At 33.6% G+C, this 16,212-nt stretch overlaps 1 protein-coding gene across 3 annotated transcripts in view; it reads left to right on the forward strand.

Moving 5' to 3' along the window:
* Positions 1 to 16,212, forward strand: part of PCSK5 (proprotein convertase subtilisin/kexin type 5) — a 417,590-nt gene that overhangs the window by 203,530 nt on the left and 197,848 nt on the right. For all 3 annotated transcript variants that reach the window (XM_037495353.2, XM_037495354.2, XM_037495352.2), the window contains exon 10: positions 15,072 to 15,175. In XM_037495353.2, the coding sequence (XP_037351250.1) occupies positions 15,072 to 15,175 (104 nt within the window). The remainder of the gene's footprint in view (positions 1 to 15,071; positions 15,176 to 16,212) is intronic.

Genomic DNA, 16,212 nt, shown 5'->3' on the forward strand with positions numbered 1-16,212 from the left:
AAGAAAATTTTTGAGTTGTGCTTTTTACCATAATTTTATTTTGAAAAGGACATTTATTTACATCTCTGAAATCTTATAGTTGCAGTGTCATAGTTGTTATTTGGCGTGTGCCTGGCACTATGCTTAGAACAGAACACATCTATAAACAGTGTGCAACTTCCACACCAGAGCTATCTGTAGTGGAGAGCAGGCTGAGCAAAAAAATGTATGTAGTGCCTTGAACCTAGCTCTGGTAGACATATCCCAGTGAAGGGAGGCATGGATTAAATATAAATACACCTGCCATTAAGTTCTATGAGGCGGGAAAAAGTAAAAAAAAAAAAAAAAAAAAAGGATAATGTGTGATAGAAGGTGATGGAGTAAGAGTAAGAAAGGGTGAGTATTGATAAGGAAGAAACGATTAAGGCAAGGCATCTATGAGATGAAAGTATTTTTGCTGAGATGGATCATGACAGGGATCCCACTTATACTTAGATTTTATAAGCTTTTACTGAGTTACTGTTTGAATACATTAACCAAGTTTCACCTTTTTCATCCAGTAGTACTTATAGTCATGACCAAGCCATAGGTAAATAGAAAATCAAATGTAAAGGAGAAAATGCTAAATCACCCATTTAAAAAAAAAAAATCCTACAACAAATTCAGAAACATATGATTGAAAGATGATATTACTTCAGTGGTTAAAATTCTTCTTTCAGACTTCAGTCAGACTACAGCAAAAACATTATTTTTCTGTCTTCAGTGAATAGTTTATCTGTAAAACTCAGTACAAGACCAGAGAATGTTGGGAGGAGGGAAGAGAATTTGAGTGAAATTTAAGATAGGCACTCAGAGAAGTCTGCTTGTTATTTAGTTATTGGAAACCTTTGCAACCAACTTGAAAGAACGCTGTAGAGAGCTTCCCGGAGAGTGTGTGATATGGGAGTGATCGTATTAGTCATGCTAAATTCTTATTCGTTACTCTGAATTTAGGTGCCATTGGAGTTGACATCTAATACCCTCGTTTTTGATAACAGATGCATTCAATTTTATAATTTTCGTTGTGCTAAAACTTTCAATTACATGTGATACAATACCTGGAATATAAAATAATTGTTATCAGTTTGTCTGAGAAATCATAACATTGGAAGGTTGCCCAGAGACCATCTGGTCTGCAGAGATGCTGCTTAATAAGAGTGTTCAAGAATGGCCAGGCAAAGGTTAGTAGTAATGCTATTGTAATGTAGGTTATTTTTTAAAATAAAAGTGTATTTTGTCATGTTAAAAAATTATTCAGTGATTTTTTTTGGAAATTCTACTTTGATAGAAATTTTTTTTAATTCTTTGATTTTGTAAATTGTTGCTGTCCTCATTTTAAATTTTAAATTACCAATGTTCCATTGACCCCCCCAAAAAAAATTGCTAGTCTGAAAACAAGAAGTTTAAAAGTCTTTTTTAGTCAGTGGTGCTTGCAGACAACTCACTGATTCCATTTGCCACTACCTTCTTTAAAGTAAGTTAACAAAGATCCTATGAAGAGCAATCTCATAAGCACCAATTTTATTAGCAATAGAATCATTTTTTTAAATTACATTATTATCTCTAAACTAATACATATTCTTTATAAAAAATATGAATCATGCAAAAATATATAAATTAAAATTGAAATTCTCCCCATACAATTGATTTTCAGTGACTTTTATGCTTGAATAGAATAGCTCCCAATACTATGATGCTGTTTCCAAAGTCTTAACATATACAATATATTTATTGTGAGAATAATTTGTCCTTTATTTTCAGTCCACATGTTGGTTTCCCTTCCAAGTCTTCATTCATTTTGTCAACCTTCACCATTAGCCTTTTTTTTTAATTTTATATATTTTTTACATCATTTTTCATTTTTGCACAATGTATGCATTTTCATCTTATCATTCTTTTTAACCAAAACCCAGGTCTTTGTGGGTACTGTCTCTGTTCATTTGTTGGAACTTGGGACTTGAGAAACTCCTGAATTGTAAGAACTAGTAATTCAAATTGAATTTCAGAAATGTGTTTCAAAGTTACTCAAATGGGTGATAATGCAATAATGGATCCTCTACAGGTCACCTACTAATCTGTAATGTTATTGTTAAGATTTTTCTTTTTATTTTCCCAGTAATATATTTTTTAAATTTTTTAATTTTATATATTTTTGCATCATTTTTCATTTTTGTACAATGTATGCATTTTCATCTTGGTTGTAGTCCCCATACAATTCCACTCCCCCTTATTTTGACCCTAATCTCTCCCCCAACATTTTTCTTTTTTATAGATTCTTCTTTTTTATTTTTAATCTGTACAAAGCAACACAAAGGAAAAAAGAGGAGCAAATTCATACACAGCCTTATCGCCCAAATAACTCTTGTCATTATCTGTTTTTAATCCTTGCTAATATAAACAGGGATTTATTACATTTTAATCATCTTACTGCTTAGATATTTATCCATTTAATAATATGGTTATTATAACTCAACTATGCCCTAGTTAAAAATGAACATATTTCACAATTTAGAAATGAACTCCTTTAGAGTCAGCCTTAAAATAAAAAAAAGTCTTCCTAAAGGATAAAAAAAGTCATTCTCTTTATTTCCAGTCATCAGTTTATTCTTCAAAAAGAAATCCTCTCTTTTTCCCTCTTGAGAATTTTAATCCCGCTTTCTTTTCTCCCTGTGCTTACTTACCAAGCTCTTATGTATATAAGTATTTTCTAGTTATAACTCAATAATTTGTTTCTATTATAAACATGGACATTTAGGGACTGTTTGTCCATCTCTTATTTTCCATTTTTCTTTGTCATAATTTTCACTTTTTTAAAATTTTTAAATGTAGTACTTTTTTTCTTACATCATTGTTAATTTTGAACAATATATGATTTCTCCCCTCAGTGGTTAATTTTTTTCTTATTGTATACACTCAATATACTGTATATACTCAATACCCTTTAATCATAGTTATTGCACATATTGTATCAATTTGTTCTTTGCTTTCAAGTTTTCCTCATACTATTTTGACATTGATAGCTTCTTTTTTTTCCAGTTATTTTTAGCTCTAATATATGCCTTCATAAATTCTTCAACTAGTAACACCTCATCTTCAGGAACCTCCTGGAGAATTTTATGTATGTTCATGAAAACTGTGTATGTTTTCTTCCTGAAATGAAGACAAATATACATATAGTATGGGTTGGGGGAGTGGCTATCACACAGGACTCTAGGTTAAGAACCCTTGGATTAGAAAGTCCTTTCCTATCTCAAAATCTAATAATTACCAATTTGTATTTTCATCTAATGTTTCCTCATTTCATTTTTCAGTGCTGATGTTTAACCAATCAGAAATTTATGTTGATATGCAGCATGAGGCTCTAAACTGAATATTTATAAAGGTCCCATTAGCCCAATGTCATTTGTTATGTGGTCTCCTCCAAAAAACAATTTTTTTTAATTATTACATATATGTAGGTCTCTTCGAATTTTCTGTAATACTATGCAGTCAGTTCCTTTCACATTCTAATATCACTCCACTTTTAAACATTTTCTTAATCATTCCTACCTGTTCATCTTTCCAGACAAAATTTAGAACCATTTTGCCATGTTCCAAAAAACAACCCCACTAACTATGACAGCTGTATGCACCTTGACTTATAGGTGGTTTCCCCACTCAAGAACATCTGTCTCTGAATATTCAGACCATCCTTTCAGTTCTAGACTTTTGGTTTAGATTTGTTTTTAAAATAGTAAATATTTGTGCTACTGTTATTATTATGCCTTTTACTGGCATAATATTTTGTTTTTGTAAGTTTTTCATTTTCTAGTCTCTTTAATTCTCATTGTTCTAACTCATGACCTTGTTTATTTTCTGGAATATGTATACATGGCATCCCACAGTAGTAAAATTTGTCTCTGTTCATTTGAATGTTTCATGTTAGTTCAAGTTGGTCATTATAAGTTCATTTGGCATCTGACTGCCTTGACTTCCTGCCTCTACACTGGTTACTACCTGGGTAGACTTGAACAACAGAAAATTATGCTTTTCATCTTGTTGAGTTCAATTACTTCATCTGAAATTTGGGGTAATAACTTAGAATAACCAGATTGTTGGCAGGTTTAAATGAATTGATGTATATGGAAAGTATTCAAAATATTGAAACTTATATCACAATTAATATCATTAACATCAAATGATTAATATTTCTATCATATTAGTTTAGCATTTTAAAATGTTAAGTATCAAGTAAGTTTCCATGTCTAGATCTTCTACTGATATTCCCTGCATTTTTTCTTTTTAACTTTTTCTTGACTTTTGGGAACATTTGCTTTTCTTCATTGTACCTATGTAGCATTTTAGGTTTTATAAAGGTTTTTGTTAGAAATGGGATTTGGGTTTTTTCTCATTACCTGTTGAGATTAACATTTAGTTTCTTAGAATTGTTGATGTGATTTATAATAATAATAGATGTCTTAATATTTTATGCTTAAATTCAGGCAATAAATTTATTCTTTAATATGCAGTTGGTTTAGCTTTAGAATATTTTATTTTATGCCTTTGTGTGTTTATTTTCCTAAATGAGATTTATAGTTTCTTTTACTGAATACTGTGTGTGTTCCTGTATTATGTTATAGCAGCTCATTAACATTGTATACTTATGGCAGATAAAGTGTCTTTTAACTTATTCTTTATAGTTTATTTCATTTATTCCTCATATATAAGATAGCACAGGTAGTAAATGAAGAGTCAGGCTTATGAACCTATAATTGGTTTGACCTTGAAACTGGCCTCCATCTTTGTCAATGTTGTAATCAAGTGAAATTAAATTCACAAAATGAAGAAAATTTTCACCTTTTCTCTGAAGACACTTAAGATATTGTCAATGAATCTTTCAATGAAACCACCTGGCCCTAAAAGCCTTCTTTAGAGTGGGGATTCTTTAATACTATTTTTTAATTCATTCTTTTCATTTATAGTCTCCAAAACAATGTCAATTTCATAAGTTTGTCAAATGTATTAGCCAATTAGTACATATAGTTACATGAATGTGTAATATAATTGTGTATAATCATTATATATATAATTGTTATATCTATATAGTCATAGATTAGACAAAGATAACCTAGTATTGTAAAAATCTCTTAGGTTTTTATGACTGGCTTAATATTTAGGATATATCTTATTAGTGTTTTCTTTATTAGATGTTTTTGCTTTTTTCACAAAGGGTCAGTCCTGGGATTTGTTGATTAATAGTGCTATTTTTCCTTTGTTTTTCTTAAATTCTTTAATTTCTTGATATCCTCCTTAGGATCACTGTTCTTTTATGAACAAAGAAATCATGGCTTATTTGTTCTTCCTTTTACATTAATACCAATATTTAAAGATGCAAATTTACCTCTATACATAGCTTTCACTAGTTGCTACTAATTTCTAATGATGTTTTGGCTTTTGCTTTAATAGAATGACAATGGAGAATAGTACTGTTAAGTGGTTAATAAACTTTGTCACTACTGAGATTTATTTTTGAATTTTTCTACACTGAATTCTGGTGAGATAGTAAGAGCAGATAAAAATAACCATTCTAGTGAAATATTGTTATTCCTTAAGACAGTTGTTGAGATTTCCTTTGGCCCAATATCTATTCAATCTTTCTTTCAACATTCTTTATCCATAAATTCCTAAGGAAAAAAACACTCTCTATAGGACATATCATTTAGTAATACTGTAAATAGTCCTCTATCTCTTTCTCCTGAAATAAATGCATCAGATTATCTGAGCACTAGTGTGTTCCTATCAGTTACTTACTTTTTTCTTAAAATATTTGATCCATACATTCTTGTTGCCTAATATTTAGTATAGGCAGTACCTTATCTTTAAGATGAATTGTAGTTCATCCTTTTTAAGGTTTTTTTGTCCAAAATGTTATAATGAAGCTAGTTTGCAATGCAAGTAACAAATCTTTCCATGTTTATTTTGTGTGAATATGTGTGGAAAAATATATCGCCATTCTTGTTTTCAATTTGGATATTTCACTTTTAGGTATTTTTAAATAAATAAAACTGGTATCTTAAATATCTCTTATAAAGAAATTTATATACTTTGATTTCGTGTCATAAAAACTTGGATATGTTGGGCCTCCCCTGGTGGCGCAGCGGTTGAGTGCTGGGCGTGAGGCTGCCAGCAGCCTCTGCAGTGCTGGTTCATTCCCCAGCCACCGGTGAGGGTCCCACCAAAAAAAAAAAAAACAAACTTGGATATGTTTACTCCTTCTACTTATACGCATTTCTCCATCTTTAATACATAATCTAGATTTATGCAACAAAATTATTTAGTTGATCTATTTCTTACCACTATTTTTCTTTTCTTCTCCAAGAATTATTTTAAAATAATCATTAAGTCATTACTGTTTCATTTCTTTTAAAGCCATCAGTAGGTCTTTTGTAACAACTACACCTTCTAGAGTTCCTAATGTCCACTTTAATTTTATTCATCAACTGAAATGGATCTTTAGATTGTTTTTGTTTTAATTTGGTTTTCAGAAAATGTGTTTGTAGAGAGAGAGGTTGGTATACTTTCTTAGTCCTGTAAACATGTCACTTCTGCATTTATTCAGGAAGGACAAAAAACTTAGCATAAAATTTTTGGGTTCATTTCCTTCCATTGTCTCTTGAAATTAGCTTTAAGAGAAAATCTTAATACAGAAATCCTGTTTTATTTTACTTTTTAAATTATTAATAACTGAATAACAGCATTTAGGATATTGTTTCTTTGTAATGAAAATATATATATATATTTATTTTAAGATGAATCTAGAAAAATGCAGCTCTTACTATTTCCTGTAACATATTGACTCCTGTCAGCCTATCTGGGACATTTTTAATTAAATGTGTTCTTGATTGCTGGCCAAGTCTACCAGGGTGCTTAAGAGCTTGGACCCTGAAGTCAGAAAGACCTAACTTCAGGTCTCTGCTCTGCTTCTCACTATATGACCTTGAGAAAGATATTAACCTTTCTAAACTTTAGTTTTCCACATCTGTAAAAAAAAAAGAATAATAATGTTGTCTACCTCATGGGGTGTTTGTGTTAAATTTATCCTGTTTCCTGCTGTAGTTTCTGGGAGTTGAAACTGAAAAAAGGGACCATAAAGATATCAGAGTTACACCCGAACAGGGTTGACAATAAAGAAAAGAATATTTGTTTAGTAGAGAATTTTGTGCTGACATTTTTAGCCCATGAATATCTTACATCTTTAAGAGACAGAAGGGAAACAGATCTAAATGTTGTTGTTACCTTTTTATATCTTTACCCTCCTTTAGGTAACAAACCATCTTTGTTTTCTTAATCTAAAGTTTGGGGAGGTGAAAAAAATTTTCTCATTCCAGTCACATCAGCCACAAGTTTATTTCAGATACCTCCATAATTCTTTTAATAGAGCTTTGTTAATCTTAGTTGATCTTTTCCGCTAAATGTGTGTGCACGGTATACAATTAAAAAATATTTTTGTTACTATTTATGTCTAATAATAAGACAGTGGAAGCTGATATTATAAACCAGGAGTTTCTAAAATAGACAGAATGACATTTACTAAAAATTCCTGAATTTAAATGCCTAGTGATTTTCTTTCAAGTTTATAATTAAGGCCGATCATTGAAAATCCTTGTTTAAAAATGTGCTTCCTTAGTGCTTCCTATGTGCTTCCTTTTAATTCTTTGCTTCATTTTAATTATTTACTTAGAAAAAATAATAGAAAAATGTTGTAAAGCAATTTAGGATAACAGTAATAACAGAGATGCAACTAACTATTTGGTTGTCTGTCCAAGGCTCAACTGTTGGCTTTTGAGGTGAGAACTCTGCAAATCCCTGAACTGTGTAGAAAAGTTTCAAAAACACTTCATTCTGACAGTTCAGTTAAGTGAATCAGTATGCTTGTGGTCTTCATTCTAACATTTGGAACTATAAAGCACTCTGATATCAAAGAACATTTCACCATCCTTTACAATATCACATCCAGCAGGGAGATCTTCCTACAAATAGAGAGCAGATTTGTTGCAATCTCAAAGAATACAAACAATCCCTTCCACACCCAGTCAGCTTGCCACCTACGCCATTCAATGATATTAAAAACCAGATCTTTTCAACAGATCCTAGTAGCATTATTATCCCTAAGCAGAAATATGCTAAGGTGTTGAAATGCTGTTTTGTTAATCTGCTACAAAAGCTAAGAAACAGACTATTAAATCCAGGAATATTGAAGAAAACAGATTAATTAAATGAAGAGTCATCAAATGCTAGTGTAAATTCGGAAATGGGTCCTTCTGAGAGCTTTGGGAATAGTAGGTTGCTCGATATCAGTAAATCATGATACCTTTTGTCTTTGGAAGCCTATTGTGTGTCAGGTCCTTTATATTCATTACCTCACCTTCTTCCAGCCACCCTACAGTGTGCTATTGTCTCCACATTTCAGCTGAGAAAACTTGAGTCCCAGAGAAGCTCAGTAAATTGTCCAGTGTTATAGAACTATTAGGAGCTGGTCATGATTTACCACACATCTTCTTGGCTATAAAGCAGTTTACAGTAGCTCAAGTGACTAGAGGTTATGTTTACTATTATTTCAAAAACAAATTTAGGTAATAAATAGATGTAATGAGGTGTTTTCCTGCAAGACCAAGTCAGTTAGCTTAGAAGTGCATTTATTCATGCCATGTCCTAGACAACTTCCAGAATGAGGGAAAAAGGGAAAGTGAGCAGTGTCCTCCAGCTTCTATCCCAAACTTTTAGTTTCTCAGTTTGGCTGGGATAAGCGTAAGGGAGGAAGCTCTCATACTGTCGTGTTTTATTTACTTCAAAAAATTTAAAAGCTCAGACAAAAATGAGGATCAGATTTAGATTCAAGATTGTGGGTTGAATAAAGAGAGAGAAAGACCTTTAGAATGGCCAGAATTTATAGTCTTGGGGTATAGTCTCAATTGTTTGAGGGGATTAAGTGTGCAAGGAGAGCTGGTGGAAAGTTCCATTATTGTGCATTGGTTCAAAGCATGTGATCCCAACTGGGTTATCTCTATCTAAGCATACATCAAATATTATGCTGTAAGAATTTATGTGGCAAATTATTTCAATGATATAATTATTGAGCTTCCATACAAATACCACTTGTTTGTAAGTGTGCAGAAAACTTAATTGATGTCTTTTAGTTGTAATGAAAATCCTGCCGATAAGCCAGGATTTATAAAGAAGACACTTAAGTTTAAATGACAGAATTTTTCATTGTGAAGTAGGTGCAATCTTAAATGTGTTTAGAGACCCAATTTCTCTACATTTGGCTTAGACTATACTCATAAGAGAGTATAATAAAAATATGATTTACATGGCTGGGAACAGATTTTCTCTTTTATCTTTTCTGCTTTGGTTGAGATGTGAATGGATCATAAGCAGTTGTCCAGAGGATACCAATCAAGTCACATTCCTAAATCTGGCAGTATTAACTGTGTTTGCTCTTACTACAACCCAAATTTCAACCCAGAACTTTTGAATTCATGTAGAACACGACGCAAAACAAAACAAATGCACTGCCATTAGCCATACACTCCTGCTCACAGTGGAACTGACAAGCTGATGATTCTTTTGGGGTCTTCATTGCCTGGCAAAAGATCAGTTTCCTTTGTTGAATGGTCAGAGCAATGAGTTTGTTCTTGAATCATCATTGGCATGCGCTGTCTACAGTGGAGTCATGAGTTTACCAGTCTCAGCAGGCTTTAAACACTTTGGGTCTCGGTTGTTCCAGTTCACAAGGAATCCTTTCCCATAATTGCTGACTTCTTTAGCATCTGTTCAATGACATTAATTTTCTGTCTACTTGTTCCCATTTTTATGTTACACAACTTTAAGAAACATTAAAAAGAAGGAAGGGCACATTAAAGTGGGTAGGTTTTGTCTTGAATCTTTTGTCCATTGTTTAGGTTGTTAGATGCGTGGATGACTGCTGATCGTGGCACAGTTTTCCCCACACATGTGGGTCGTATTGTATTAGAGAAATCACTCAGATTTAAAGAAGATTGCCCTATTTGGGAAACCATTTTCACTATTTGGACTTACTGTTGGGTCTTTCTTGTTGATAAATTCTCTTAATGTAATAAGATGTAAATCTTTTGTCCCTTTTATCAGTTGCCCATTAGCAGCCCATAACGATCTATCCATCTGGGGTGCTGGGTAGAAACTTCTATTTTCCTTTTCTATTTTTTTAAAGATTGATTTATTTATGTATAAAAGAACTGGGGTGTAGGCCAGAGGTGTGTGGAGTAGGGGTGAGGTGATTCACCAGACAAAGTAGGGAGCAGAACAGGTGGATTGATTGAAATGCACTGCTGAGGGGAGCAGTGGGTGAGACAGGAGAGGTCTGCTGTAACATGTGGGTTAGCTCCCTGGCCAGGGATCAAACTCATGTAGCCGTGGCTGCAGATAGCTTCATGGTGCTGACACTTACCCCTTATGCCACCAGGGAGGCCCCTATTTTCCTTTTAATAAATATATGTGAGTCACTCACTCAGAATTCAAAATTGATCCTTATCTTGAGGAACCACCAATTTCAGGTTTATTTTGAATGTTTACATATGTGCAAAATTATCAAGGAAAACTCTTGGTAAGGGAAGTTGTGTGTGTGTGTGTGTGTGTGTGTGTGTTTAAGTGCTAGTTGTTGCACCTAGAAGTCCAACAAGACGCACTACACAAAATGTCTCTCTTGGGATATGTCCTACTTCTTCTAAACCTATTCTTGGGACATTAAATACTTGAACCATTCAGAACAAATATGTAATGCAGAAACCAGGTAGTGACAGTGTCATGAGTCAGCCTGCTTCTGCAGCTGCAAACTAGACATGCTTGGGATGAAGTTCAGCTGAGGTTCCCTGACTGAAGAATTACCTAACAGGTGGTAAGCCCATCACAGCATGAGCACATCAGACCAGGAGAACAAGCTCATAAATAGAGTGTTATGAAATAGTGTAATAATATGATGAAACCTAATACAATTAAAAAATTTTTAAGTAAAAGCAACCTAAATATTTAACATTAAAAATGTGTTGAAGTGAATTATTTATCCACTAGATAGAATATTGTGCACATAATAAAAATCACAAAGATTTCTTGTGCTGTGAAGAAATTATGACAGTATTTTGTGAATGCTAAAGATAAAATATACACCTATGTCAATGACTTCAACTATGTAACAAAGCACAGAATAAAAACTAGGGGATTAAAAACACATGATAATATTTAAAATAATGTGCTTTTTCTAACTCGATATTTTTTAGTTTAGTTTTGATAGAGTGTGCACAAGTTAGGCCCTTGAGACCTGAAAATCAGTTAAGACTTGAGAGTCTCCTGTGAATTCTGTGGTAGACAAAATCATCTAACTGACTTGAGAGATCGTGTGTGTACAAAGCTATATGACTGTGAGGACATGACACATCACCTTTGGCTTCCTCATCCATTTGTTGGAAAAAATCTACCTGAAAAAATAAGGTATATGTGTCCATTTCAACCCAAAATTTTGTGGGTCCATCTAAAGGGTCATTTAGTAGTGATTAACAGTTTATGCCTTGCAGCACAGTGCAGCCGGTTTGACTGGTAGTTCCACTCCAAACTACCTGTATGTGTTCTGAGTTGTTATGTGTCACTCAGAGCCTCAGTTTTGGCATCTATGAAATGGGAATAAAAATACAGCCCATGATTTTTTTTTTTTTTTCAGATTACGCAACAATGATGCTTGTACACCTTGCAGTACTTGACTTTGGTCAAATGCTTAACTACATATTGGTTATTATCATGAGCTCATTAAAGGCAGCAAAACTTCCTAAGACAAAATGATCACACATATAGATAGCACTCCCCAGAAAAGCATATTTTATTGCTTTGAAAAATCATAGGTAGATAAAATGTAAAATGCCTACATGTTACAAATGTTAGCCTTTTAGTTTATGTTGTTATTTAAGGAGAATTGTCAATTTTAGGAGTATGTGACACCACTCCTTTAGACTTATGAGATCAGTGGTGACTGAGTCAAGTTAACTGCTCTTTACCTCCAGTTCAGTTAGGATTTTTGCCTCACAAATATTGCTTGTGCCAAAGCTCTGAGTACTCAGTTTTCCTGATTTTGGAGGTGAGAGGGGACTCAGTTTTCACAGACTAGTGGAGAATAGGTCCAGGGTAAGTGGCAGAGGGTTAAGGTTTAGGGGTTCCTACATTACCCTTGTGAACTGTGGACTCCTGGGCATAGGATGCTCAACCTTCCCTTCTCGGCTTTCACTGTGTCTGTCTTTCACCAGATGTTTGATAGTTTGACAACTTCACTTCTACATCATCTCTGTAAGCATAAATATAAACAGGTCATAAAATGTGAATCAGAATTCCCCATAAAGAAAATTCCTCTTGGGATACCAGCAAAGTAACTTCTGACTGTTTCCTGAGCTAATTAGTTACCCTCCCACAGCTAGTAATACCACTGATACAAAATACATTGGTTTCCCTATTAGTTTCCTCACTTTATTTTGCAGAAATTCAGGAAATGTGGAAATTAAATCATTCCTGAAGCTATGCTTTATCATATGTCAGAGTAAAATTATCCAAATGCCTCCTGTCCACATGTAGTTTCAATTTCCTGAAGCTAATTTCTTCACTCTAATTACAAACACTCCAAGAAGAGCTAGTTTTTTTGCAACTCAGCAGGAGAGCAAGTAACTTATTTCATCAGACGGACTTGAATGCAGAAGGTTTCCAGATCTGACTGAATACAAAGTGCGAGATAAATGTCCACTAGTGTCTGCTATTATTACTGAACTTTTAGTGCTAAAGGTCACTAGGAAAATAGCCTCCCAGCTGTCTGAACCTTGTGCCTAATATTTCTAAAGAAATCTTGCCCTGGTAATAGGTAACATGGAAAACTGAAACCTGTTACTTTTTTTTTCCCCTAAAGGTAAGATGTAAAACGTGAATGTTTTAGACACATTCATTAAATCCAGGTGTACTTTTAAGTATCTTGGCTTTTTCTGATGAAAAATAAAAATATGTATGTCATCTGAGAGGATTCTGCTTTTTCTCTTATTGCTCTTGCCTTCACCCCCGTAGTTATACTGGGAAAGAGAAAGATGATTATCAAGTCTCAGACAGCGCTGGAACTTCTTATGTTCTGACTAGCATTGAGCACGATGCCTTGATTGACTCTCTGTTTTTTCTGGCTAGAGTGCACTGAGTCTATTGAATTATCATGTTGTTCAATATTATTCAGCAAAGGATCAAATAATGCTACCTGTTTTAGAAGCAGAACTTTCCTGCCTCCTGCTATCTATCCATCACACAACCTCCCTCCCTTTCTTCAGTTTTTAATCTTGTCAAGTTCTAAATTTGGTTCCTAGGGAGTGTTGTATCAAAACAAACAAAAGCAATTCTATTTTCATTACTCTCACGTTTTTAAAAGACATGGTTAGCTTTTCATTTCCTTGGTCTAAATTCTTTTGTTAATGCATCTTTACAAAATACTCTGGCTCCAATCTTGCCATGATTGAAAAACTTTGAAAATAGTAATATCTCACCATTTATTTTTAAATTTGAGGGCACAACAAAAAAGCATCAGAACTCATAGTGCTTTTTTCTCTCCATATCCCCTTCATTTTCAAAACATCAAATAGAAGCTGAGGCATCTAATTCAGTAAAATATTGTACTATCCACCACTTATTAATGGCTTATGATACACCAGGAAGTAAGTTAGGTGCTTGTCATTACTTGATTCAATAATTCAAGTTCAAAGTAAAGGAGATATAAGCGTTCACATTCTCCATGGAGAAACTGAGATTTTGAGACATTAATTTCAAATAGGTAGGTAGAAACTGAAGCCAGAATCTGATCCCTGAGCTCTGTGTCATTAGAAGGTCACCTTCAAGAACATGTGTTTGGTGAGGGTGATGGGGAAATGTAATATAAAGTGAATCGCGTGCTGTTATATCAGTGAAAGCTAGCTAAAATTAAGGTACCAGGGTGTCTCTCTGCCTGGAAGACGCCAGTGTCTAGTCAGCCACAGAATCGACCTCATGTCCTTGACATACCTCAAAGAAGGCAGCAAGCCTCTCTGTCTCTCATACCCCATGTTCTGACCCATCCTTTACAATATTTTTATAAAGTGAAGGTGGCGACAAGAAACTAACATATAACTGCATAAGTTGTATAATTGCCTTATTTCTTAGTTTAGGAAAAGATGGTCGTATTTTGAAACTAAATTGAATAAGTAGAATTTCATGCCTACACTGAATCTAGTGCTTGCTGGTTTATACATATTCTTTGAAAGAGAACAAAAGTCGATGATTATGTATTTGGATTTTTTTTCTGTATATTTATGGTTAGCATTGAACTTCTCCAAAGAAAGTGTCTCCTGTTCAATATTTTCTTTGTGTACTTAGTGATAGAAGCCACAAGAAATAGGTATCCATTAATCTAATATTATGAATCCTTATTGCAAAATAAGAATATTTCCCCTTGGGCTCTGTACTATTTTCTCTTCCTCTACGAACATGGAAAATAGGGAGTTGGTTTCAGATGAGACTTTTTCCATCTCCCACACACACATGCAGAATGCTAAACATTGCCAAGTTCTTTATTAAATTGCAAATCAATTGCCCGACTATCCACCTGAATAAGGAATGTTCTAGAGGCCTTCAGTTTTTATTTTAGCTTATTGTGATTTTCTGATGATGATGATGCAAGCTTTTACAATGGGCAGAATTGGCATCCATTTTCTTGAGCAACTGGAAATCCTCACCCTTTTAAAAGCAAAGTTACACGACTGACTAATATCACATTATTTCTCCAATTTAAGGTAACATTTTCTGCCTCTTGCAAATTAATGTCACATCTCCACTTGGAGAAAAGAGTGACATTTGGCATTTGTCTCTCCAAACCCAAATTGCTGACCTTTTGTTTTTAATACTTTGCCATCTTGCTTTCGCTTTTTTAATTTGCTTGTGACTCTCTGCTCCCCATCTTTTTTTTTTGGTACAATGATTCTTACCTTGTCTTTCCCCAGTCCGTTTCTGACCTGGCGAGACGTGCAGCATGTTATTGTCAGGACTTCCCGTGCAGGACATTTGAACGCTAATGACTGGAAAACCAATGCTGCTGGTTTTAAGGGTGAGAACTTCTTTCATATTCTGTCACAGGCAAAATATTTTTATTTTTCCCCCTTTTTCAATGAGAGCAGGAAATAGAACCCCTCAAAAGAAACTTGCAATTTTGTGCTGACCCAGGAAGAACTTCATCTCTGAGTAAATAAAAGGCAGAATTTTTTTTAATTAAGACACCACACCTAAGACTAATTTCCTTGACTTTGCATCATAGGTCAATGTCTTAAAAGATCAACCAAGTTCCAAGTATAGAAGACCTATGGGATTCCAAATTAGTTTATTGTTTGCTATCATTATATCTGAGTGATATTTGCACCTGTATTTTAAATTTCTGGCCTTCTATAGAGATTACTTACAATAAATAATAACTGGTATATCTTACTTAAGTGCAGTGCTGTTAGTGGCTAGGGTATTCTAATTTTTGTCTTAAAACTTCCACAGATAGAAAAACAGGTATAACTCAGGTTACTTTATAGAAACTAAAAGTTCTTATGAAGTTATATAATGTGCAGTGTTACACAATTATACACAGTATATAGTAAGTGCTGACTGTTTTTCCCAGGGCTGATCAGATTATAGTTCCTGCAAACTATTTTATTAGCAGTGGCCATTTTGTTTGTTGTCTTAGGTAACATGTTTTAATAAAGAGAATTTTATAATTATATAAGATGTTCTATAGTTTAATATATTTACTGACATTTCAGAGGCCCTACATTTTAATCCACTAATTTACAACAGAAATTACTTTTGATCTTATCTGAAGACTTAAATATTACCCCCCAATCCTATTATCATTATATGTCCCTGTGGATGAAAACCAGTATTCCACAGCATAGGCATTGAAGTTCTGGTCCTTAGAGCACTGTTAACATACTGAAAAATCCTGGACAAGTCATTGAATTTTTCTGAATCCTAATGTCCCCAACTTAAACATCTTAGAAGTTAAATAATATTGTCTCCATATAATATCCTGCATATTATTTTAACATATCCTTCGTGGATTATACCCAATGTATGCAGATATTCATGCCATCAACGTGTATT

The sequence above is a fragment of the Talpa occidentalis genome, unplaced genomic scaffold (genome assembly GCF_014898055.3).
Source record: "Talpa occidentalis isolate TD23 unplaced genomic scaffold, MPIMG_talOcc4v2.1 talOcc4.7, whole genome shotgun sequence".
Classification (NCBI taxonomy): domain Eukaryota; kingdom Metazoa; phylum Chordata; class Mammalia; order Eulipotyphla; family Talpidae; genus Talpa; species Talpa occidentalis.